At 39.2% G+C, this 26,573-nt stretch overlaps 2 protein-coding genes across 2 annotated transcripts in view; both read left to right on the forward strand.

The window, feature by feature from the left end:
• The window catches only part of LOC145670521 (uncharacterized), a 1,332,296-nt gene that overhangs the window by 342,541 nt on the left and 963,182 nt on the right, over positions 1–26,573 (forward strand). The gene's annotated exons all lie outside the window — the stretch shown is intronic.
• LOC145670205 (uncharacterized) lies at positions 6,632–9,771 on the forward strand. The gene is made up of 2 exons (XM_081738582.1): positions 6,632–8,009; positions 9,764–9,771. Exons 1-2 carry the CDS (start codon positions 6,632–6,634, stop codon positions 9,769–9,771), a joined length of 1,386 nt encoding a protein of 461 aa, XP_081594708.1.

Here is a 26,573-nt window from a genome sequence, read left to right on the forward strand (position 1 = left end):
CATTAGATACAGTATCTCTAGTTCCCGTTAACGAAGTGCGGAAACGGACTTGAAATTTAAATGATTTTCGTAAACTCATGATGTACCTATTATAGTCTGGGTTCTGACTGGTCCCCCAGTTACATTATAGAACGAGTGAAACTGAGAGTAGCTCTGAAAAAATGAAATGAAATCTTTAAGTTTTACGTCCCACGGTTATGCCGGTTAGGCTAAAGGAGACGGTGATGATGAGTAATGAATGGAATGGTGGAATGAAGAAAGTGGGAGGAAACGGGAGAACCCCGAGAAAACCCACGCACAACGTGTTTGTCCACCACAAAGTTCATTTGGCGGGGGCTGGGATCGAACCCGGGACCCCAAGCACCAGAGGTGGACGCTCTACCACTGAGCCACCGCGGCCCCGAGAGTGACTCTGAGTAAGCTATAAAGAGCTCTATCAGACGACACCAGCTACAACGTTTATTCCCGTTGTCAGTGACGTAAAAAGGAGGTGGACCAAATGGGGCTTGTTTCCCGGGCCCCAGATTGGGGGACGCAAAACGGCAAATATTTATTTTCACTATGAGGCAAGGAAAAATGTTTTAGCAAACTAAAGATCATTTAAAAAAATCACCTTAGAAACTTAACATTACAACAACGACTCACAACCTTAAGATCATATCCATAGAGTATAAGTACGTACCTTCAAAACTATCGTTTGTGAACTTAATCTAAAACTTTGCTGCCAAAAGAGGCCGCAAAGTTAAATTTTAGTTCCAGCATTTTGTGTTTTCAATTAAGTTACATCGATTTAAGAGATTTGAAAAAGGTCCGGGTATAACACTCGAGACAACAGCTTGACTATTTATCATAATTAAATACTCTGTTCTAAAGCAACAGACTGTTGATTCATTCTACACTTATACGCATCCCGACAGGCACGTAGCCAAGGGAAGGCGGGGTCCGGGGGGTCCGGACCCCCCCCCTCCTTCGAGACCAGAAATGAAAAAATTAAGGAAGGATAAAACAAAATGAAATGACAAAAAGAAGGATCAGCGTTAAAAATTTAAAAGAAAACTACAGTAACCTTTTGCTTACTCTTTCTTATGACTAGATTTGTATTACTTGCAATATGGTGGAGAGGTAAGCGAGGTATTCTGGAAGAGTCAGGGAATTTGAAATTTCAAGAAAAGTTATGGAATTCTTAGAATTCCTGCTACTACTCAGGGAGATTTCAAGCTTTCGAAAGCATAAGTGCCATTGTGTAACAGCGTGGTCATTTTTAATCATAACTTTTCGTCATCGCATCCTTGCAGTATCAAACATGTTATTTCAAGGACAATTTTCTGTTGCTCCTTTAACCTGTCATTTGGAACCGACATTAGTTGACGGAATAATAAAAGAAAAAAAAAAATATGTTGAAAGAAAGTTATGTTAGCATTTGATTCAACAGAGAAAGGAACGCATATATTGTAAAAATAGTTGAATATACACATGCTTCGCACAGGGGCTGTATTTGGAAGTCAACGCCTGTGGGAGTATCACCATTGATCTCAGCGACAGCGAAAACTATGGATTTGATACTAATATCGGTCATTTTGGGCTATTTTTTTGCATGTCTCGGTATCCACCCCCTGCTGACTCCCGGCCCGCATACTTGCAAGTCATCGCTAATGGAAGTGTCACCATTGATTTCAGCGACTGCGAAAACTATGGATTTGACACTAATATCGGTTATTTTGGATTACTTTTATATGTCTTGGTATTTCACCTCCCCCCCTCCGGTGATCCCCGGCCCGGAGCCGAATAGCCTGAATTTTGGAAGTTAATGCGACTGGAGTTTCACCATTGATTTCAGCGACCGCGAAAATATGAATTCGAAACTAATAGCCCAAGTGGTAGATCGTTGTCTTCGCATTCGGGAGGTCGTGGCTTCGAATCCCGCTGCCTACCATCCTGACTGAGGTTTTCCAGGGTTTCCCTCAGTCCTACCAGGCAAATGCCGGGATGGCACCTACTAAACAGGCCCTGGCCGATATTTTCCCAAATCCTTTCCATTGTTAATGTTGTTGGATATTCAATGTAAAATGGCCTCTGAGCTGTATCTGGTGATTGTTAAATAAATAAATAAATAAATATCGGTCATTTTCTACTACTTTTACATGTCCCGGTAAACGCCCCCCTGAGACCCCCTGGTTCGAATTTCGACAAAAACGTTTAACTCTGGTCTGGAGCCTGGACCAAGGTATTCGTGACTAAAATTTAGTAACTCTCGGTCAATTTGTCTGGTTCCCAAGCCGGTTTCGGTAAACGCCCCCTGAGACCCCACTGTTTCGAATTTTGAAAGAAAAAACGCTTCGTCTTGATCTAGGGCCTGGGCCAAGGTACCCCTGACCAAAATTTGATAACTCTCGGTCCACTCGTCTGGTCCCCATGCCGCACACAGTCAGACAGACAGACAGACAAACACACAAACTCTTTATTTTATTTATATTAGAAGATAGTTTACAAGACAGTATTCAGTATGCACTTTTTATAATTGAGGTCATAACAAAAGGAGAATTGTTATATTTGAATAAACAGGAGGACGCAAATATTGCAAAATCTTTTTCAATACTTTTTTTTTATAATTTTGCTCGAAATTACTTCATAGTTTGTTATTAAAATACTTGCCAACATATCTTCATTTTATTGTCCTAACAAACCAATATATGTTGATAGTAAAGTAGTTTAGATTGATCGAGCTCCTGGGCCTTCAGAATTTCATGTCACCCCCCCCCCTCCCCCTTGTTACGAAATCCTGGCTAAACGAACCAATGTATGTTCCAGTAAAAAGTTTAGAGAAATCGAGCCCCTTTTGTGATGACCACAGTATTTCATGTCACGGACCCCCCCCCCCTTCACGAAATGCTGGCTATGTGCCTGATCCCGATATAATTCCAAAAACAATGTGATTTGCAGTTATTATGATAAGACTATAAGAATATGTCAAGCATGTTACTTTCAGACTATTTGTCAGTGAAATACTAATTAGTTTGATGTTTTATCTTGTACTAGACTTTAAATATGTTCTGCAATTTTCAAATCAAGCTTTACCACTTGACAAAAAAAAAAAAAAAAAAAAATCGAATAGGGAAATTACTGTGTGATGCCAATATAAGGTGTAGTCGGGGAGCATTTTGGTTTGGATGGTCAAAGGAAGAGGGGGAGACGCTAATGCGAGTTTTTTGCCCCGGGCGACAACTACCCTAGTTACGTCACTGTCCATTGTCCTTTTTAGTCTGACTAATTAATGTGTGCAATGCTCAACAAAAGAAAATTGATATTAATATATAAAGCTTATATATAAAAAAGTATCCTATTTTTGTCCATAGCTGTAGCTTTTCTCTCGTTTCTGAAATCCACCAACAAATGCTGGTATCACAGGTTTTGTCTATACTACTAATACTATATATGTGTGTGTATATATATAAAAGCAGCTGGATGCCCTGGAATGTGTTGTTCAACGTAGCGGAAACATACTAACGTATACCTGGATATTGAATTGCATTTTTTTAATCCGTCTTCTTTTCAATCTTAGGAAAAGAAAATAAAAAATAAAAGATCAGAACATTGTGCGGTCAAGAAAGGATACTGACAGGGGTAGTATGTATTAAGAGAAGGTATAAGAAATAGCATACTTTTTTTTTTTTAACTTTCTTTCTTCAACACTCGAACGCACAAATACACAGCTGAATTGTGTCTTATGAAATTCACTCCCCTGACTCCAGCTTCCTGTCGTGGCGAAAGGTCTAACCTTTAAAAAACTACATAAAAAAAAGTGTTTCCCGCCTTTCTTGCTTGCATTTTGAAAGGGCGGGCTTTGGAATTTTGTTCACGGATAAAATCCTGTCCTATCCATTGTGGCTTTTATTTCGTTTTTTCCAAAGGGTTTTAGAGGGGAACCACGATGTCTCCCTGAGAGAGATATTTCAACCGAGAACTTGTAGGAAGGGATTTTGAAGTGTGCAAAAAACGTTATGACAATAGCACTAAAAGGGGACTCTAATGCTGGACGAATACACGAGGCAGACATTCGGAGTGTGAATGCTTTCGTGTCCGCAGAGGGGACTTTTTTCCTTTTTTTAAGGAGAAGAACAGCTAAACTGGTGATATTGTTATGATTTTTCTCGGCAAATCACAGTCTCCAAGAATCCAGGACAATAGAACACGCGGATAAGCACATCTTCATACAAATGATAGCAGTGGAAATTCCGTACAAGAATGAATAATAGCACACGACTTCTTCCCTCACTGTTACTAAACATTTTCTGATTTTTGTTCGGTTCAGGTTCCCGTCCTCTTCCCTTCATACCCACCTTTCTTGAAGGTAAGCCTAATGTAATATTTTACTGTTTTTATTAATACTTATAAAGCCAGCGGTGGCTCTTTGAGGAAAGCCACATTTGTAAAAAAAAAAAAAAAAAAAAAAAAAAGATTAGATACAAGCTAAGGAAAAAAGTTTACTCAGTTTTCAAGCTTTACTCATAACTCTTGCGATATTCTGATATACGATGTAAACCCATGCCCAAAATGATTGTCGCATATCTATAACTGTCATCTTGTAAGAATATAATTTGATAATGATTTTGCAGGATAGTTTTAACACTGATAATATGTGTATAATCGGGAAATGTGCATTTGTGGTAAATTTCATAAGAAAAGAATTATAATTACGAAAATTAGAATGAGTAAAACAAAATGTTGCTAAATGGACACGAAAGTTTTATTTTAGTTTTTTTTTTTTTTTTTTTTTTTGTTCTTATTTACTGCTCTTTTGACATGAAATTTGCCACATCCATGTCTTTGCCGATTATACACATACTAACATTATAAGAAATACCAGGCGAATTCGTTATCAAATCATATTCTTACAACAGCATATTTATGAACATGCGAAAATCATTTTGGACGTGAGTGTACATGTATTTTTTAGAGTGTAATGAAATTAGGTTAACATTGCCCCTCGTGTTACATTGACTGCAGCCATCTTCCTGCCATCAATTCCAAATAGATGCCACCAGGGCCGTAACTTGTGGTGAAGCAGGAGGGACAACTGCCCCCAAGGGAAGCTCCCGCTGTTCAAGGGGGGCCCATTTTAAGACAATTTTCTTACTCCATATACGATACGAACATGAAATTATAAATGAAGCGTCTAACAGGTTCACTACAATACATAAACAAAACAACACAAAAGGTAAATAAAACAAAAATGAGTCTTGGGCACATTTCAGTAAAAAATGTCAACTTTTAGGGGCCCTACAAATAATATTTATTCGTATGGTTTTGAAATTCGTCAATATTGTCCCCTTTATTAATTTGTCTTGTATGAAACGGGTCCAAGGGTCCCGCAGACCTTGCCGTGCGGGAGGCCCATAAAGAGTAAGAGAAAGATGGGAAGAGAGAGCCCAAGAATTAGAAAAACAACTTTTCTAGGAGGCCCAAATACACGTATTAGTGCTTGCCCCCCCCCCGAGAAAAACTAAGTTACTGCGCTGGGTACCACGTCTTGTTCTTAGAGGCAAATAAGTCAGTCACTGTTGTTTCCACCTCCTACTGGGTGGCGAAGCATAATTGTTTCAAGAAGTCCACCATGCACCGAAACCATCCTTTCCTCATCTTTGGAAGACACTAATCACGATAGTTCCGAGTCCGACACATCTGACAAGTTGCGCTGTTTCTGAAATGTTCGTTCCCAGCCGTCTGCCATCATTATCAGGTCCTAATCAAACTTTGATAATTATATCGCCGGCACAAGCATCACTGGGACTGATCGAATAACATCCCTATCACCTTCTGCCGAACGGTTCTACTGTGTCCCGTATCTCTTCCATCAGCCCAACGACTTCGTTCAAAAGTAACCGGTGACCATTATGCTTTAGCTGGTCAGTGTACACTGTTAACTAGCAAATTGTCCCAAACAGCATGTTTGCTTGCCGCAAGCTTGCCTGCCGCTTTTATTTGATTTTATTTCGTTTTGGCTTATACACAAAAGTTTATTTCTGCTTAGCGCAAGCTGTAGTACGGGCAACCCACGCTTCACTTGCGAGACGCTTTTCTTTAGATTGAAGAAAAAAGCCAGCGCGCGTTCGATTTTCAGTTGTTCTCAAAAACCACGTGACGCTGACCTCTTAACTTTCGGCGACAAGTTAGTGTTCGCGTTGTTAGCGTCTTGTTAGCATTCAGCTTTTATAAAGGACAAACTTAATTATTTTTTTTAATTGTGCCGTCTAGTACTCTAGTACTCTAGTCCCACGTACCTATAATGTCGCTCTTTATTTCCTCATATTTCTTTAACCATGAGGCATAACGAATTGTAGTATTTATGTATAAAGCATAAATGTGAACATAGATGGCAGTAGGTTTGAGCCTACTTATTTCGCGAAAGAATACAGAACTGTTGGAGATATTTTAATATAAACTTCAAGTTTAACTTACAGTATAAACTTTATCTGAAGGCTGTGTTTAAAGTATAAACATTTTTCTGCGTTTTTATACAAAAAGGTAGAAATTTCAAGTACTCGCGGCTAATATAGGAACATTCTAGATATTTGTACGAAGCAACGGCGCGTTGCTTGTCGTGCAGTTTAAGTCCGTAATTTTGTGTATGAATATGGCTCTGACACTTCTTTTTCTGAACATTCGTTCTTTAGCGCAACACCGAATACTGCTTGAGGAAAATATCGATTTATTTGTACTAAATGAGACTGCACTCAAACCTGCTACTTATGTCAGATTTCCTCGATATCAATTTCTTCGCTGCGATTATGCAGACAATAACGCACGAGCCCAAGGTGGCGCTTCAATTGGAGTTCGTAATAAACTTACTTATAGATGCAACTCTGTTCCGCAGCATATACAATTACCGGAACACCTAGTGACAACAGTTTATCTTCCTCACCTTATGTTAACAGTAGCTACAATATACGTTCGACCAGGTCATATCATTCCTCTTGCCTTCTTCACCTATTTGTTTCACCACTTTAAACATCTTGTCATACTAGCCGACGTTAATATTCACAGTCGCTCTGCCCGTGATAAAGCTGAGTTTTTCGATCATATAACTCTTAATTTAAATGGGCATGTCCATCAATTGCCCAAACATACGCGACCAAGCAGTCAGACTACACCCGATGTTGTTATTAGCACTGCCTCTATGGTCGATAAATGTAATATACATGTACTAGATTGTATCGGCAGCGACCATCTTCCGGTGAAAGTCGTTATCAACCATCAGAGACTTCAAGTATCTGAATCAACTATGAGAACCATCATGTTATACGACAAGGCGAACTGGGATCAGTTTCGTACTGATATAGATGTTGCTCTTGCCTCCTTTGTATCACCGACATCAGAGACCGACCTTAATAATACCGTCGATAGCATTAGCACAGCTATCACCAGTAGCGCCAACAAAAACATACCTACATATCGAGGCAAAACATACCAACCTATGCTACCTCCGCAGTACTTGACTCTCGTCAAAATGTCTCGCACTTACTTTCGAAAATACGAAGAAACACGGAATCCAGAGTATTTGACTCAAGCAAGACGATGGCAAAGGACAGTTCATAACTATATTGTTGCTCATAAACGGCTTACCTGGAGCAAAGCATGCAATAAATTGAATACAGAGTCCCATCCCACGAAATACTGGAAAAAATTTCATCTTCTAACTGGACAAACAGTTAGTTCATCTTATCCTCTCATACAGGATAATCAATCTCTAGATACAGATCAAGATAAAGCAGACGCTTTAGCCACACATCTTCAGTCAGTATTTACACCTCCGCCTTGCACACATCAATTCAGCCCTAGAGTTTCTGAAGAGGCAATTGCACAATTACTTCAACCTTCCATCCAGCATACTTTAGAAGCGGATAATCCTTTGACTCGTGAAATCACTTCCGCGGAGATACAGTCTATCATCAAGCGGAAACGTAGTACTGCTCCAGGCTTTGACCAAATAACTTACAGATTACTTAAGGAATGTTCGGTCAATTTTTTCATATTTCTAGCATCGATATATACATTTATGCTTAGAACTGGTTTCTATCCTCTTGAGTGGAAGGTATCTAAAGTCTGTATGTTTCTGAAACCCAACAAACCCCCGCATTCCGTACAGTCCTATCGTCCAATCCAGTTAACTTCCACGTTAGGTAAAGTCTTTGAAAAAATACTCGTATCTCGTTTACACCCATACATTATGGATCTACAACTTCTACCTCTCCATCAAACTGGATTTCGACCTCATTATAGCATAAATGATCAACTACTTCGTCTAACTACCATTATTACCAATCATTATAAGTCTCTTCCGTCCTGTCTCGTTTTAATGGATCTGGAAAAAGCTTTTGATCGGATTTGGCATTATGGATTATTTTATAAACTTCTTAAACTGGGTCTTCCTGTTACATACCTCCGAGTCATATTTTCTTTTATACTCAACCGAATAGCCTACGTCAGCATAAACAACTCATTATCACATCCAGTCTTTCCATACACAGGAGTACCGCAAGGTTCTAGTCTATCTCCTCTTTTATACATACTCTATGCTTCCGATTTACCATCTCCATCGCCGAACACTTATCTCTTTCAATATGCTGATGATACAGCTTTTCTTACACTGGGAAACACGATACAGCAGATTAATACAAACTTACAGACTACAATTACTAGCTTTCTGAATTGGTGTAGTAAATGGAGACTTTCAGTTAATGAAGACAAAACACAAACACTTGTTATTTTACCTCCTAAATGCCGCAGTAAAGTTAGACGAAATCCAAATTTACTACACATACGTGTGGGAGATCACTTTCTTCAACCAGCTAAAACAGTAACATACTTAGGAATCATTTTTGACAATAAGTTGCGATGGACACCCCAGCTTCAGAAACTTGTTATCAAAGCAAAGAATCGCTTACAACTTCTTCGTCGTCTGGTTGGCCAGACCTGGGGTTTAAATTCCAAATTATTGCTTAACACATACAAAGCATTTATGCGGAGTATACTTACATTTGGACACATAGCCTGGTGTTCAGCACCTCCGAAATTTTACAATAGACTTGAAATTCTTGAGAGACATGCCATTCGTCTTGCATTTAGGATAAAACTTCCGTATCATAATGCTGACTTGTATGACAAAATTACCTTTCCTCCGCTTGTTCAACACATAGCACAATTGCGTCAAAAGTTCATAACTACCAGTCTCCATGATCGTAAGGATATCTTTCTTGACACCATATTTACAGATTTACAACAAGAATCTCAATCTAAGTACTGCTATACACCACTCAGAGTTTTGATTTCCATATACATCCGCACTCTTCCAGTAGATCACCACCATGCCACCTTCTTCCGTCACCAACTCATCCGTCAACATCTTCCACATCTTTTTCCATCATAGCACTTGTCTCACTACAACACTAATCTGGGCTTACCCCATGTTTCTCATCAGTCCTGAGCCGCCCCAGGACAGAAGATTAATCTGCATTTGTCTGTACTAACATCTATATGTTGTGTTGTGGCGTTACGAGCACCTCACTCATAATCATTTTTCCATTTTTTTTGCATTTTCTACGTTATTTATTAGTTTGTTTTTTCCGCACCTTTTGTTATCTTTTGTATGTGCACCTTTCCTTACTACTTTGTTATTATTCATATATTATTAATGTTATTGTTGTTTAATATCTTTATTTTTTGATTTTTGTTAGTGTATAATATAATAACAATAATTGTTTCACAGCTCTTTGACCAGCTATGAGTTTAATAAAGAATAATTGATGCTCTCACACCCCTGGCCAAGAGAGAGGGCGAAACCCTCTAGTGGCCGTTTCTTTATACCCATTCATTCCAAGTTCTTCAGCAATCAACCAATGTTATACTTAAATTGATGCCCAACACCCTCCAACTCAATAAATAAAGTACTGTCACTACCCACCACTCTAAAAAAAAAAAAAAAAAAAAAAAAGCGTTGCTTGTCGAACTGACCACCTGGAATCTCTAACCAGGTAAAAAAAAGTAGGGTATCCGTAGCTGGCGGAGAAAAATAACCAAGTCCCTTAGTTATTCCATCCCTATTGGTTTATTTTAGTCGCGATCTTCTCATATACGGTTGGATTACTTGCCTTTTTCAGGGTAAGGAAACAACCGTCGAATTGGCTATAAGCCTCCACGGAGGTAAACAAACGAAATTGATTCTAAGTTGACGCTCTTGGCTATTTCTTTGGCTTTTCGATTTATTCTCTCCTCTTCGGAGGCGGAGCTACTGGAAATCAATTGTGTGCTGTTTATCGCTTTATCTTCAACTTCTTACTCAATTTTTGACTAGGCAGTACTTAAGTAGTTTCACTAATGTCGGGTTCTGATCCGCCGGAACGTCGAGTTGAAAGGCATAAACTACCGCCAACTGTTATGGGTCCACCAATAGACCGCCCACGGGCGCGTGCACGTTCAGCATCTCACTCATCTACCTCTAGCCTCTCACCAACTCGCGAACCAAACAGAGACCGTTCACTCTCACCTAAAAAGCTTAGATACACTGATGCTTTGCGCAGTCCTCCTAGAACCAGTACAGCCAACATCCAACTTCAATCTACGCCATCTACTTCAGAAGCTACTATGGACATTGTTCCTACTCTCATTTTTACAATTCTCTTTACTAATCTTCCTGCTGAGCTCATGGACATCAAAAAGTTTTACCAAAAACTAATACGATACTGTTCTAGACTGGACCTCCATCAATTAAACAAGACCTCTAACGGAATCATCTTAAAAACAAAGAACCCCGATCTTTATAAGCACCTCATCTATAAAGTGGGACCAGCAATGTTTGGCGTTAACACGAAAATTCAACTCCTTAAAACTCCTCATATCAAAACACCACCTCCGCCTCGGCGTACTCCATTACTCTCTGTCGTTATCCGTGGAGTTGATCCTACCTATACCGAACAAGACATACTAGAGGAACTAAAGCAAGATGGGATTCAACCTACTAGAGCTCTCCGTATTAAAAATGCTAATGGCCCTAGATATATGGTCAGACTACTAACAGATGATCCAGCACTGGTAGACGATCTTCTAAATAACGGTGTCTACATCTACCGTTGCCACCATCGGGTCGAGCCTTCACGCACACCCCCGCCTCTCTCACTACGGTGTGAAAATTGCCTAACTTATAATGCACATCCAACGAACAAGTGCACAAATCCTTCCGTCTGCTCCCACTGCAAAGGAGATCATAAAATAAAGGAGTGTCCTAAGCTCAACGAACCCTCCAGATGCAACACTTGTGACGGGGAACATCCAACTTACTCCTACAAGTGTAAGGGCAAACCTAAACCACTTCCAGATAAGCCCGAGACTGTTGTACCTTTACGCGTTCATGTCTCATCACGTCCGACTAGTACCACAGCGACCACACAAACATCTTACTTACCACCACCTACTGTGGAAAGTATTTTGAAGTTCATCACTATCGTTCTTCAAAATGCCTTTCCTTTCCAGCGTGAGGCTATACTAAATCATGCAACCAAAGCCGCCTTCGATATATTCCAGCTCCACATGGCAGCTACATATTCCGGACTCTCAACCTACTTCCATTTTCATACAGACACCCATCATGAATAGTAAAGGTCAGAGAAGGACGACTATTACATTGCTATTCTGCAATATTCGTTCATTACCTACCAACCGAGTTCTCCTAGAAACTTTAGCAACTCAGCACAATGCAGATAGCATTCTTCTTAATGAAACCTTTCTAAAACGATCTGACCGCTTCTATCTTCCACGTTATCATCTCATACGCTCTGATCTGCCACAAAACATCGCACGTGGTGGCGCAGCAATAGCCGTTAAGCATTCTATTCCACGACGCCATATCATACCACCTTCTCCCGGGCAATATCCCGAACATGTCATACAGACGCTCTATTTTCCAGCTACTACTATTACCATCGCCACCACCTATGTTCGATCTACACAGCCACTTCCGTATCGTTTTCTGACATACTTAGATGTCAACTTTAAAACATACATCTTCTTAGCAGACATCAACTACCATTCTCGTACAGCAGCTCAGAAACAACGCTTTCATGATTTCCTCCAAACTACTCATAGTTCTTTACTGCAGCTGCCTCATCCTACTCGTCCGGAAAGCGACACTAGTCCCGACGTGGCAATCATTTCCAATAATCTGTTACCACTTACTACTATAGATGTCCTTGGTTCCATAGGTAGTGATCATCTCCCAATACTTCTCTCTATAACTCCACGTCTGACATCCACTGCATCTGCATCACCACGCACACCCAGATATAACTTTAGCAAAGCTCGGTGGGATCAGTACAGCACTTATATTACCGAAAATCTGCCGGCTACTGCACCTACTCTCACAACAGTTGCATCTATTGAAACACTCTCACATACTCTGACTGACATAGTGTCTCACGCTACGGATTACGCAGTTCCTAAATGTACCACCAAATCATCTAGACCTCGTTTACCAGCACGCGCCCTCGATCTTCTCCGGCGCTCACACGAGTATTTAACAGAGTTTCGTCGCACACATGACCGCCGATTTCTTCTTCTCCATCGTCAATTCCAACGAACGGTTCAGAACTACATAATAGCCCGCAAACGACTAGACTGGCGTGCCTCCTGTAATGCTTTGTGCCAAGAAACAAATCCTACTAAATTCTGGAATACCTTTAAACGTCTAACATTTCAGAAACAGGGCCCACAATACCCTATCATATGTGCTGACCAAGTACCAACGACGGATGAAGAAAAGGCAACTGCTTTCGCTACATATCTTGAGGGAGTCTTCACTCCACACACTACACCTTTGTTCACTTGTCCTACAGATACCCATATCTCACACGCTTGTTCTCTAGTGCAGCCATCGTTTCAACCTGATTTCAACTACCATCTTGATCCCACAAATCAGCTCACTGCTCCAATAACATCAGATGATATTACAGCTGTTTTTAAATGCCGTCGCAACACAGCTCCGGGGGCAGACTCAATTACGTATCGTCAACTGCTTAAGGCACCTGTGGCGTTTCTAGTCTTACTTGCTTCTTTGTATACAACTATTTTATCTACAGGCTATTTTCCAACTACATGGAAACTTGCTAAAATTGTGGTCTTTCTAAAACCTCGCAAAGATCCAACTGCTGTGTCATCTTACAGACCCATTAGCCTTACTAACGTGTTTAGCAAGACACTAGAACGCCTTCTGGTAAAACGGCTACATCACTATCTACAAATCACGAACAGACTACCAATTATTCAAGCTGGATTCCGTCCACTCTATAGCACTGCTGATCAATTACTCAAACTTTCTACACTACTTGTCAACCATTTTAATAAGCGTTTACCATCTGTTTTGATCTCCTTTGATATTGAAAGAGCGTTTGATACTGTTTGGCATGAGGGGTTAATTTACAAACTCAAACGTCTACTTCCTCACAGCTATGTCCGATTAATAGCCAATTTTTTACATCAGCGCCAGGCTTTCGTTCAGATCAACAGGGCAAAGTCACGCATCTTTCAACTCCGCGCCGGTGTTCCCCAAGGATCTGTTTTATCTCCCCTATTATATATTCTTTATGTAGCCGACATGCCTCAACCTCAGCCCCCACTATATGCCTTACAATTTGCTGATGATACCGCTTATATCGCTTTGGGATCTTCTGTGGATCGCATTAATCAACTCCTACAACCAGCTTTGGACAAACTAGTTACATGGTGCCTGAAATGGAAGCTCAAGCTGAATTCAACTAAGACTCAAATGACTCTCTTTGGGCTCAAACGCAATAAATACTGTAACAGTCGCAATCCGGAACATCTACATTTAACCCTTTTTGACTCTCCAATCCCAATTCAAAACAGCCCAAAATATCTGGGAGTAATATTCGACAAACATCTTACTTGGAAGCCTCATCTAAAACAATTGGAAGCTAATATCCGGCGCCGTTTGAACCTTTTACGAAACCTTAAAGGCACCACGTGGGGTCTTAATACAAAACTTCTACTGCTAACATATAAAATCTTCGTACGCCCAGCACTCACGTATGGACATCTTGCCTGGTTATCAGCAGCACCAACTTACTATGAACGTCTGAAAGTTCTCGAAAGACATGCCTTACGTCTGGCCTACTCTCTTGCTTTCGATACTCCCACTGCTGAAATATATCGTCGTGCGCAAATTCCAACCATTTTGCCACACCTCTACCATCTACGCCAACGCTACATAGCGACACGAATCCAATTGGCACATCCCATTGTCCATGAGCTGTTAGACCAAGTTCCTGCTGTACCACGCTATGCCTACCCACCATTGGATCATCTGTTAGCAATATACGAATGCACCGAAGCCATAGATCAGTATAATCCTGACCGCCGTATCTACCACCGAAATCCACATATATATTGCTCATAACCTCCGCACATGTACCCATGAAACATTTTAACACAATAGCCACCTCTTTCACATCCTCGTCAACTTGATTTGCTATTAGTTCCTTACTTCAATCCACATTACTCTATAGCCTGAAATCATTCTCCATGTCATCAAATTCAAAAAAGTTGAAAATATCTCTGGCCACAGAGAAGGTGTTGCCTTCTACGGCCCGTCCATCCATTGGATGGGAATGAAACTCTTGTTAAAAAAAAAAGCGTTGCTTGTCACAACTAAAACGTAACAATTATGCTTATTTTAATGTTTTGCAAAAGCGGACCGAAGACTTGGGTGTCTTCACGGTTGTGCATTTGCTTCAACAATTGGGAAGTTGAGGGGACAATATATTGTAGCATAGATTTAGTCACACGGTTAAATTATGCTGATTTCATACTGTTTTATCTAAATTCGATTACTGCAAGCTTCCATATAACTTGTTTGGCGTGTGTTTCGCTTGCAATAAGCTTATTAAAGCTTGCCATTGATGAGAATACGCTTATAATTGGCTTGCGTTTGAGATAATTTGACTTGTGTTTAACGTGTGAAGACAAGCTTGCCCCAAGCCTTGCCCAGATGTAACTAACTAGCTTGCCACAAGCTTGGAGCAAGCTAATTGGCCTGCATAGTATAGCTTGCGGCAAGCTAATTGACCTTGCGACAGCAAGTTTGTGGCAACTTGCAGCAAGTTTAAATTGCTGTCTGGGGTATATATTTATGTTTCTCATTTACTAGAAATCACACACATACTACTTGTAAGTAACGCATAACACTACGCAGTGGCGTATTTAGAGGGGGCTTCCGGGCTTAAGCCCGCCTCCCTCCGAAATCTTACTTACTATAGTAAAGTATATGAAATATCTTGTAGAAATTTCCCATTTTCAGGCAAAGCCCCCCCCCCCCCGAAAGTTAAAAAAGCCAGCCCCGAAACAAAATCGTAAATACGCCACTGACACTACGCATCTTGATCTTCTGTAAAAGATATTGCAGTTATACTTATGGCATCTGTATCCTTTGTCTATACATGCAGGGGCGGAAAATAGCTAAATAATATTTTTAAAAGAATTATGAGTTTATCTGCTAAAACAAGGACCCCTTTGGTATGTTTACTTTGACTGACTCCTAAACAAATCATTAAAAAAAAGGTAAGGAAATATTTTCGTGTATACGATGTGGCCCGAAAGTGTGAAAACATCCTAATAAGTGGTTAATGCAGCAAAATATAACCAAAATAAGAATAGAAGACATGGCTTTGAATTGATTATTTTAACAAAAGAAATACTAACCAAAGCTTAAAACACACTTTATTTCAAATTATAATTTCTAATGGTTTCGGATATCTAACATATCCTTCTTCAGACACTATCGAAAATAAATGAAACCGTTAGAAATTATAATTCAAAATAAAGTGTGTTTTATTTCTTTTATTAAAATAAGAATGTGGGAGGGGAATAAGGGAAAATGTTCGAGAAAACATCAAAACGAGAATATATCTAAAGTCCGCCCTCTTGAATTCTACACAATAGTCTTAAATGAAAACTATATCATTTAAAGTTGGTTTAAAGGGACAACTTTTGCCGATAGATGTCACTACATTCTTCGTATCTCTTTCATGTATTTTTTTTTTTTTTTTTTACCTTTCACAAAAATGCACGATTTCTCTTATAAATTTCAACTTAGAGACTTCTAATTTTTAGAGAAGGAACTTCATAATCTATCGAAGGCATCAAATCCGTGCCGATCTTTTATTGAGAATTTTCTTCATTGTTGAAATGGCTTGATTGTTGAAATGGATATCCAAACCTTTAATCATATAACTATTTTAACAATGTACAAAATTCTAAACAAAAAATCGGTACGGATTGTTGTCTTCAATAGGTTATGAAGTTTCTTCTGTAAAAATTTGAAGTCTCTAGGTCGAAATTTGTAAGAGAAATCGTGAATTTTCATGAAAGGTAAAGAATACATAAGAGAGATACGAAACCTGGGACATCTACCGGCAAAGCTTGTCCCTTTACACCAACCTTAATAAAACATTTTGCTAGCAAATTTTCGTAAAAATTGAATGGCAGTGTGCTCTAATGCTAACCTTTATTGTCACCAACAAAAGAGATTAGTCATACAGAAAGGACCATGCACTGTTACAGGACGTGTTCAATGTGTTTCCCATTCCGGTTCCTTGTCAGAAGCATTCTAAGTTACCAGTTACACAAAACCTTGCGCAAAGTGTCGGCTGTAATGTTGAAACATTCGTCCGCAATTTGTTCCTTGAGACGCTGGATATGCCTAATTTTCACTGCATACATAACAGATTTCACATGGTCCCACAGATAGTAGTCCAGTGGCGTCAGATAGGATAACGAGAAGGGGATTCCACAGCACCTCGTCAAGTAATTCACGCATTAGGAAACTGATGATTAAGATATTCATGGACAAAAGTATCGTGATAAAGTAGGGCGCCATCGTGCTACAAAAACTTAGGGAATGACCCATCCTTCAATAGCAATGGTGGAAAAATGTCGTTGTCTAACATGCGCTGACAACCCAGCGCCGTTTGGGACCCTCAACGCGAGTCCTCCGCACGCCACACTACACCATTACCTTGCCTGAACACTTGTGGGTGCATCAAACCAACACGAATTACCAGCCGACTAATACCGCACATTCTGTACGTTAGCGCACCGACACGAAACAGTTTGCCTCATCAGTACACAATACGTTAGAAACGAGTGTGGAGTTTTGTCGTATTTGTGGACCATTGAGCAAATTCCAGAAGACAATATGCATCATCTTTTGTAAAATGTTACTGAAGTTGCACCTTATAAGGGTTCCTCACCAATATGATGCACTTGCACGGGCTAAACCAACACGGGCGACCGACACCACTTGCACGGGCTAAACTATGCGTGCTTCTCTTGGGACTTTTGCTAAATGATGCCAACACTGATATTTGTTGCTTCGTCTGTTGCCGTGCATGATCTACCAATCTTGAGTGATCTCCTAGAAATCAAGTTTCTTGGAATATCTTCAGAACTTTGAACACAGTGCTTTGCTAATGGAGTCTAACCCGGATGACGTCACTTAAAATCGTCTGCAATCAACCGGATGATTTGCTTTTCAGAGATAAGCAGGATCTCAATGCGCTCAGCATGCATCAAGGCCATCATCTGCCACTAAGTCACTAGCAACGATACAAAGAAAGAAATGGTCATAACTTCGTAATGATTAGCAATAGAGCAAAAATACACAGTGCCATTCAATTTCTAAGGAAATTTGCTATGAAAATACATCACATGTCATGGTTCCCATTGAAGACAATTGTGTAGAACTCAAGATGGCGAATTTGTTATGATGTATCAACAAACATTTTCCCTTCCCTATTTCCCACTTGCATTGTTACTTCGGTTATATTTTGCGGGTTCTACCACGTATTATTGTGTTTCCACGTTCTTGGACTACCTTATATTGATTGTTCACAGTACAAATTGTTACACTCACAAATTTAGTGTAATACAAATTACAAAGATTGCCAAAAAAAAAAAAAATCATTAAGAGGCCTCATCCCGGCGAAATTAAAATTCCGTTAATTTTACAGTAATTATGTGATATCTTCAAATAGATAAAAGACAATCGAAATGTGGAACACGAGTGCCCTCGACAATATCATTTTACATTAGATACCGTTATCACGACTCACTTATCTGCTTTCGATTTCGAGCCATTCTGAGAATCGCCATTTATTTTCGCGTTTCTAAACGGCTAAAAACGGAAAGCCACTAGGTGACTTGTGATAACGGTTCCTCACGAAAAATAATATTGTCTAGGGTGCTCTTGTTCCACATTTCAATTACCTTTTATGTATTTGAAGATATCACACAATTACTCTAAAATAAGCGGTATTTTAATTTCGCCGGACGAGGCCTCTTAATAACAAAAAAAAACTTCGCACATTATTAAAATACTAATGTTTTTCATAATTTTAAATAAAATTTAGTTTGACTTGAGGACCTCCAATCAGAAGCGTAGCTTGGGGGTGGCCAATGGGGCAATCGTGCAAGGCCCCGCGCTTAGGGAGAGGGCGTTCTGAACATGTTTAGAAGCAGCATATTGGCGCTTGGCAACTTTTACCAGTACTCTGGCCCCACGATCATTATTTGCACTAGGCCCCGTGCGCGCCTAACGCCGACTCTGCCTCCAACTATACTTTCAATCAAGAAACCAAGGGTACCCGGACCACAGTTTATGAAACACTGCGGTAAATTTATAATAATATTATGTATTCGGAATTCTGTTCTCGCTTGTGCTTATTTTTTTCTTAAACAAGTCAGTTTGTTATCTTCTCAAGAACACTTCCTAAAGATTGTCATTTTGTATACGGAAGAAAAAAAATATAAAATATAAATGTGAGCTTTTACGAATCTTTGAGAAGCAAGAGGTAAAGACACTGCGTAATTGTTGTAACAAAAATTTTACCTCTTTCTTCCCAGAAGTTCCTTGTTTTGGAAAACAAAAATAAGCTCCTTTATCCCCATTGTCCGAGTGGTTGCGTGTCATCACATTTCGAGACAAACCACGCGAACGGGCAGCACGAAGATTTCCTCCATCTATTGATCACCACATGAGAACGAAGTTCTGCCAAAACACTTTAAACACTTTGTTTACCCCTGCTCTTCTCAAGTTTTTGGACTACTCAAAGGGCGGAAAAACGTGGTGGGGAGAGGGGGGATAACAGAGAAGGAAACATTTGGTGGAAAGTGCAATTATGAGAAGTTACTTGTGCGTAAATTACCAGCGTTGTCATACTGCAAAGCAAATGGTATGCTATAGGTAATTAAGCGTGATTTTAAGGTCTGTCAACAGTCAAAGGGATCCGAAAGAGGGGCCATGGATCATCATTGAATCTTGTCTTTGCCTCCCCTCCCTTTTTTTCTTTTTGCTAGTTATGTGCTTAAGCAACCACCTGAATTTTTATTCTTATATATAAGTTCCCAAAACCCAATCCAGCCCGAACGTAGCTAGGCCCGGCCCAGCCCGGGCCCAAAAAGTTTTGGAGATTTTCGGCCCGAGCCCGGCCCGGCCCAATAAGTTTTTTAAAATTCTTGGCCCAAACCCGCCCGGGCCCGATAAATTTTAAAAGATTTTGGCCCGACCCCAGCCCGATAATTTTATAGCTGGAGCCCCAATCTTTCTCAAAATTTAGTACTAAATTTGACCTAATCCTCAGAAACATTTTCTAAACTCTAGTTCACAACCTGACGCTTGCCTCCCGAATGGTACCATTGCCTCCTAGAACTTTGCCTGTCATCGAGAGAACAAAAACTCCATTTCCTGTAACAAAAGTCTAACTTAATTGAGGGGCCACGGTGGCTCAGTGGTAAAGCGTTCACCTCTGGTGCTTGGGGTCCCGGGTTCGCTCCCAGCCCCCGCCAAGTGAACTTTGTGGTGGACAAACACCGTGTGCGTGGGTTTTGTCGGGGTTCTCCCGTTTCCTCCTACTTTCTTCATTCCACCATTTCATTCATTACTCATCTTCACCGTCTCTTTTAGCCTAACCGGCATAACCGTGGGACGTAAAACTCAAAGATTTCATTTCATTTTCTAACTTAATTGATTTTTAGCATAAAGTGAAGATGGCAATATTGTTTAGCAACAGGCAAAATATTCCCACCCCTTCTTGTTATATTTTGAGTTCAGTGAAGGTCAAGGTCAGAGCTCAATTTACCGCATAATGCCTGCAATCCTCTATAGTGAAAGTGGAGCCGCTAAGCAACACAAAATGTAAATAGCTAGTGCATTCTTTGTAACATTTTTCATGTACACACTTCTTCAACGTTTGGCTTTATTCCAATTATCGTTTAACGAAAGTCAATAATTATTAAAGAATTGCAATTGATCGGGCCCAACCCGGCCCGACCTGAAGAGAAATCAGTGTCGGCCCGCCCAAGCCCGGCCCAGCCCAAAGAAATAGCAGAGTCGGTCCGCCCAAGCCCGGCCCGTGCAGGTCTCTACACTGAACATAGGAGGGATATATCTACTCCTCTTATTGAGCTTTCAAAAAGTTTGGGTAAGGCGTAACTCCCCTTTGTAAAATTAATTTTAAAGAGGATTTGATTTTGTAACACATATACACAATTAAGTATTGTGATTCTAGTTGGTTTAAAATATTTTAATAACTATCAAAACGTATCACTATTGTTATTTCAGTAAATTAAACTATTTTTGTTCATTTTAAACTTTGTATTTCCTTAATACTTACCACTCATTTTGAAGAAATTAAAAATTTACTTTCATTAATTTTGGCTTTCTCACTTGTTATATTTTTGGATCAAAGGATCCAATATATGTCAGTCAGAAATTTCCTTGTACGCCTTATATCAGGAGAACTACATATAGTGTAGCTAAACCTAAACTATCACTTAACTAAGTATGATGTCCTTATTCCGTAAAAAAAATACGAAAACTCGATTTAGGGGCCGTTCAAATTTTACGAGCCCTGATCCAAAGACTAATTATTTGGCCAAAATGACAATCTTTTGATCCATTTTTGGATCATTCTCAAAATTCTTGATAACAGCATAAAGAAAACAAGTTTAAACAAGTCTGACCACAACATTTGTTATCATAAGGTACGGACTATTATCCTGGTTGCCCTAAAACTAAATATACACATAAACGCTACCGTTACAATTCTTTGTAAAACTGGTTCTCGATTTTTACAGCACTTAGCGTTTATCTTACAAGCAGTATGAGCAACACTGTTAGAAGAAACCAAACAGCAAAAGATAGAATCTGCCATTTAGCAATGGCAGTGTTTCATATACATTAGGTGAATAAATATTGTAAGGCTCCATACACTCATTCATAAGCAGCTTCGTATGTTTACTATAAACACACATACTGCTACCACGAACGTGTTATTATTTTCAAACACCAGCAGAAGCAGACGACGGAAGAAAATTGCCACGAAGACACGAAGAGGTTTCGGAAGGAAAACGAAGACGGCCGAGCTCCCTTCAAGGACCTCCCCTTCAAGAGGATGTCTATAAAAGAGAGTCTCAAGAGGACAGAGTTATCAGTGCCAGTGGTGATCGCTAACCTACTTAAACTGTCTCCCGAGACCGCTATGTGTTACGGAAATCTCCCATAATCCCTACTTCTGAGATGCGATGAGTAAAAGGGGTAATGCTTAACTACACTATCACCGGAAGCTGCCATGATCAAAAGATATATCCTTTAATTATCGTGTGACACCGCTCTGGGTTAAGACATATTGCCTTCAAATCAGAGGCCAACTTGTGTGCCGAAGATCTTTTCCCACATTGTAAATACATTTTATAGACTTTGTAATACTTACAAGAACTTTGTAATTTTATACATAAGACTTTACTTTGTAATAAAAGGTGTAAGGTTCAAATCTCGGACATATCATTTAGACTCTACCGACCAAAACCTTCCAATATATTTTAGTGTAATAAAACCTAACAGTTGCAACAAACAATGTATATTTTTGCCGCCATAAAATTTTCTTTATCTCGATGTCCCGAAAACCAAGCATAAGAATTAAACCTCAAAACATCGAATTTTGTTCATATCCATGGGATCTGTCGATTGATATTCGTGTAATCTTTGAACAATACTATTCTTAAAAATGAAAGTATGTTTGTTAATCAAAATTTTGTGTTCTATCTCATTTATCATACTATCAACTTGCTACTGTCATAGTTAGGGGAGCGGAAGCTAATGAAATGTCATCTTTCTCTGGACATCACGGACACAATGCCCATCAAATACACATAATATTACACTTCGTTCTGAAGCAAAAGAAAAATCATGCATGTTTTTGCACATTTTACCAATTTTTAGATTTTAGGTTATGCTTTTTATAATTTTCTTAAGCTTCGGTGATTTTTTCTTCGGTACTTTGTCATAATTTTTCTTTCTGTTATTCTTTCAATTTTGGTAAGATGTTCGGCAAACACATTCACTCACAGGATGGCAATTTGCGAGCAAAAGAAAGAGAATCCTCTGAACTACGTTCATGTTTAAATCTTTGTTCCTATGTTCCAGGCCCGCAAACCAGCCACAGAAGTTTGGGGAGGGGGCATGGATATGTTTTGGAGACTAAGTCATTAAAAAATCTCGTACAAATAGCTATATATATATATATTTTTGTATTAATACTAGAATTTTGTGTTAAGGTCTAGAGGGGCCACGAAAAGTTTAGGGTGGCCAGGACCCCCTAGTCCCCTTCTGGTTGAGGGGTCTGCTATGTTCTCAAAAGCGGAGAGTACCAGGCGTTTCTGCCTGGCTCAAACTCGGATGTAAGTTGGATTTTTTTAAGTGCCTCACAAGACTATCCACCAAGAATTAAACCTAGGTCTACCGTGCCGTAGACGCGTACGCTAACCACATAACTACTCCCTTCTTTTAACAATTTCTGCATAAACACAATCCTCAATCTTATAGCCAAGATTCACAGTTAAACATCTAGTCCCATTACACATGACGACCTCAATTTCTCTAATCCACGAAGGATAAATTACGTACATGGACACCGTTCAAATATCAAACATCCTGCATTATTCTGCTTTCAACGATCTATAATCTGCTTGCGTAGTCATAATTTCACAGCTCTCACTTCCAGTCATGTGATATATATTAAATTATTTTCCGACCAGATTCTACATCCAATACACATAATAATCAATGTAGATTTGTATAATATAATATCAGGAAAACTTCACATAAAAGCAACAATGCATAAACAAGGGGGATTCGCTATTATTATTAAGTGAATAAGGTTTAGAACACATCAGTCATTTTCAAATCTATACAATGTGATGAGAATGCTTGTTTGTCTTATTTGCATTATACAGGATGACTAGATTAAAATCAGAGAAACGTCATGGTGATAAATACAGAGTGACTGATAGAAATGAACACGTCGATGTGGAAGTGGATGCTTTTGCAGAGTCGCCATTCATGAATTCATATAACATTACTACATGCGTCTTTTCTTCGCATCGGAATAAAAAAGTTTAGTAAATACGTATAAAACCGGAAATTTCAATATTGCGTAAATTACGTGAACATTATAGAAATTGTCCCCGTTCCTCCTTTAAAAGCGTAATTTTTGACAACACGGAAATACATGATCAGTTATCTCTAACTAAGAGTTTACACACCGAATTTCATACCTTCAATGTGAGAGAAACCTTACAATGGATATTTTTGAATAAACAACGGGGAAATTTTAATATTATAGAAATTACTCGTTTAGAATAGGAATTTGCCTAAAAGGTTAAACACGTATTTAGTTATTTTTATTGCTAAGATTATATGCTGAGTTTGATGTCCCTATCTTCATGGATTCCTGAGATACTCTATATTTGAAAATTAAATTGAACATCCCTTTACCTCCTTTAGGATATTCCAAAATAGCCATTCTTATCGCTTGCTACCGTGGCAAAAGAACTTCTCTTTCCAAATTTCATGTTTCTACCCTGAGTGATGACATTGACGACTTTGGCGTTGATGAGTGATTCACGTTTATTCTTTTAAGTAAAAAGTAAAGGTCACCTCTTTCGTAACATGTCATTAAATACCAATAGAGAGAAATGCTCTACACTTTGTTCACTGTGGAAATAAAAGCACAACATTTTCTAGACTGGGGGCAAATGCTTCACACTTTCTTAACTGCGGAGGTAAAAACTCCATACTTTCTTGATAGTGAGTTAAGGCTCCACACGTTTTTTGACTGTGGTGATAATGATTTCACACTTTCTTGAATTTGATGGTAACAGCTCCACATTTTCTTGATTTTGGGGGTAACGGCTCTATACTTTCTTGATTGTGGAGGTAAAGGCTCCCAACTTTCTTAATGTGAATGTAAATTCTCTACGCTTTCTTGATTCTCGAGGTAAACACTTCACTTCTTGTTTCACTGTGATGGGAAAGGCTTCATACCTTCTCTACTGTGCTGGTAAAGACTTCATACTTCCTTGATTGTGGAGGCAAAGACTCAAGATTTTCTTGATTTTGATAGTAAAGTCACAGTTCTTTCTTGGCTGTGGAACTAAAAGCTTCGCACCTGTTTGATTATGGTGGTAAATGTCCCGCACTTCCTTGACTGCGGAGGTGAAGGCTCGACATTTCCCTGACTGTAGAGGTAAAGGCTACACAGTTTCTTCTTGACTGTTGAGATATAAGCTCCACACTTTCTCAACTGTGGAGGTAAAGGCTCCTCACTTTCTTGATTATAGAGGTAATGGCTCCGCAATTTCTTGACTGAAGGTAAAGGCTTCACACTTGCTTGATTGTGGAAATAAACACACCACACGTTGTTTTACTGTGGTAGTAAAGGCTGCACAGTTTCTTGACTGTGGAAATAAAAATTCCACACTTTCTTGATTGTGGATGTGAATTCTCTCCACATTTTCTTGGTTGTGGAGGTAAGGGTCCACATTTTCTTAACTGTGGTGGTAAAGGATACACACTTTCTTGATTGTTTAGGTAAGCGCTCCAGACTTCCTTAAATGCGGAGGTAAAGGCTCTACACTTTCTTAACTGTAGAGGAAAAGGCTCCATAGTTTATTTCTGTACTCATGGAAGCGTTGTAACCAGCACCGTACTCTGGACCCTATAGTTTTCCAAGTTGCTTCAGGTATACATTTTAAAGAGGCCGGATGAATATTAAAACCGAAATGAAAATTTCCGTTTGCACTAGGATTCGAACAGAGATCGCCTATAAGATGGTACACGCCATATCGACTACAGTACAGGGTTATACTTTTACTATTTCGTATATTTCTCAATTCAAGACAACCCCCAAATTTTTAACTAAAGGTTTACAAAAAAATGTATGTACAGACCATGCTGGGTATAATTTCGGAACTTACTATTTACTAAACATCAAATTAGATACAGAGCTTCCTTTAGTCTTTTTCATTGATCTTAGTATTGAATCTGCGAACCTTAAGGGCTAAAGCGGTAGATAAGGAAGAGGATGAAGTTATAGCTAAATAGAAGCTCGACACTCTGTTAGTTGATGAGTTGATTTTGATTTTAACGTCCCTTTCAGCAGCTAGGCTATATGAAACGGGACCTACTGATTAACGTGGAATCCGAACCACAAAAGCTTCTGCTGGAAATCAAACCCACGCTAACCGCTTAGCCACGGAGTTGCTCGACACTGTTAGTAAAGAAGAGCTTGATCATATATATTTCAAAGGCAAAAGAACTCCATATTTTTAGCGCAAAATTGTGACAAAAGAGCTCGTATTCAGAAGTATACAGTAATAATGTAATTACAGTATGTGGCCGACGTGGTCCGACAAAGACATGCTTGAGGGTTCAATAAATTACATACAATGCTTTTGCAAAATTTTAATTCTTTGAACTTTTAACAGTTTTTGAATTTAATTACAAAATTATTGCAGTGTTTAAAGCAGTGTTAAATAGTTTGTAATAATTTGAAGTGCTTATAATAGACGATAAGAGGTAAGGATTTTGTGGTCTTTTCCCGGAATGCTTTGAGGGAAGGTATACGTACGAGAGCAGGAAACTGCTGGTGACATTTGAGAAGACGTCTTTTTTAACAAAAGAGGTTAACTTCCCATCAACCTCTCTCTAAGTTCTATACAAAACCACTTCTTGTCAGGAAGCTTGTGCTATCAGACACCGGAACTCATAGCACCAGCAGCAGAAGACGTGTCACCGCCAGGCTCTGGGAGGAATTCCTGCAACTTAGACGATAACGAAAAACTCAGTTTAATATTCTGTGCCATTAATAAGGCATACAAGGGATTAATTTCACAATATAATTAGAGTTTAATGGGGGGAAGAATACTCAAAATATGAGACATGTAAGATAGATCTGATTCAGCTCAACTAAACGATATCAGTGATTAAAAATACTCATGCGTGATTTTTGAGAATATCGAGGGAAAAAGTTTTAATTTAAAAATTAATCTTGTACCATAACCACATCATTTGTTAAGATGAAAGTCATATTTAAGTGAACTCTAATCAAAATTTTTGCTTAATCATGATTCCAGCAACACAATAGTATGTAGCGCGGTTACTGAGATAAAGCACA

This window comes from Thermobia domestica, chromosome 14 (genome assembly GCF_964235325.1).
Source record: "Thermobia domestica chromosome 14, izTheDome1.hap1.1, whole genome shotgun sequence".
Lineage (NCBI taxonomy): Eukaryota > Metazoa > Arthropoda > Insecta > Zygentoma > Lepismatidae > Thermobia > Thermobia domestica.

What these genes read in the sequence shown, in the direction of transcription:
- LOC145670205 (XM_081738582.1), top strand. Translation starts at nt 6,632, where the DNA reads ATGGCTCTGACACTTCTTTTTCTGAACATTCGTTCTTTAGCGCAACAC.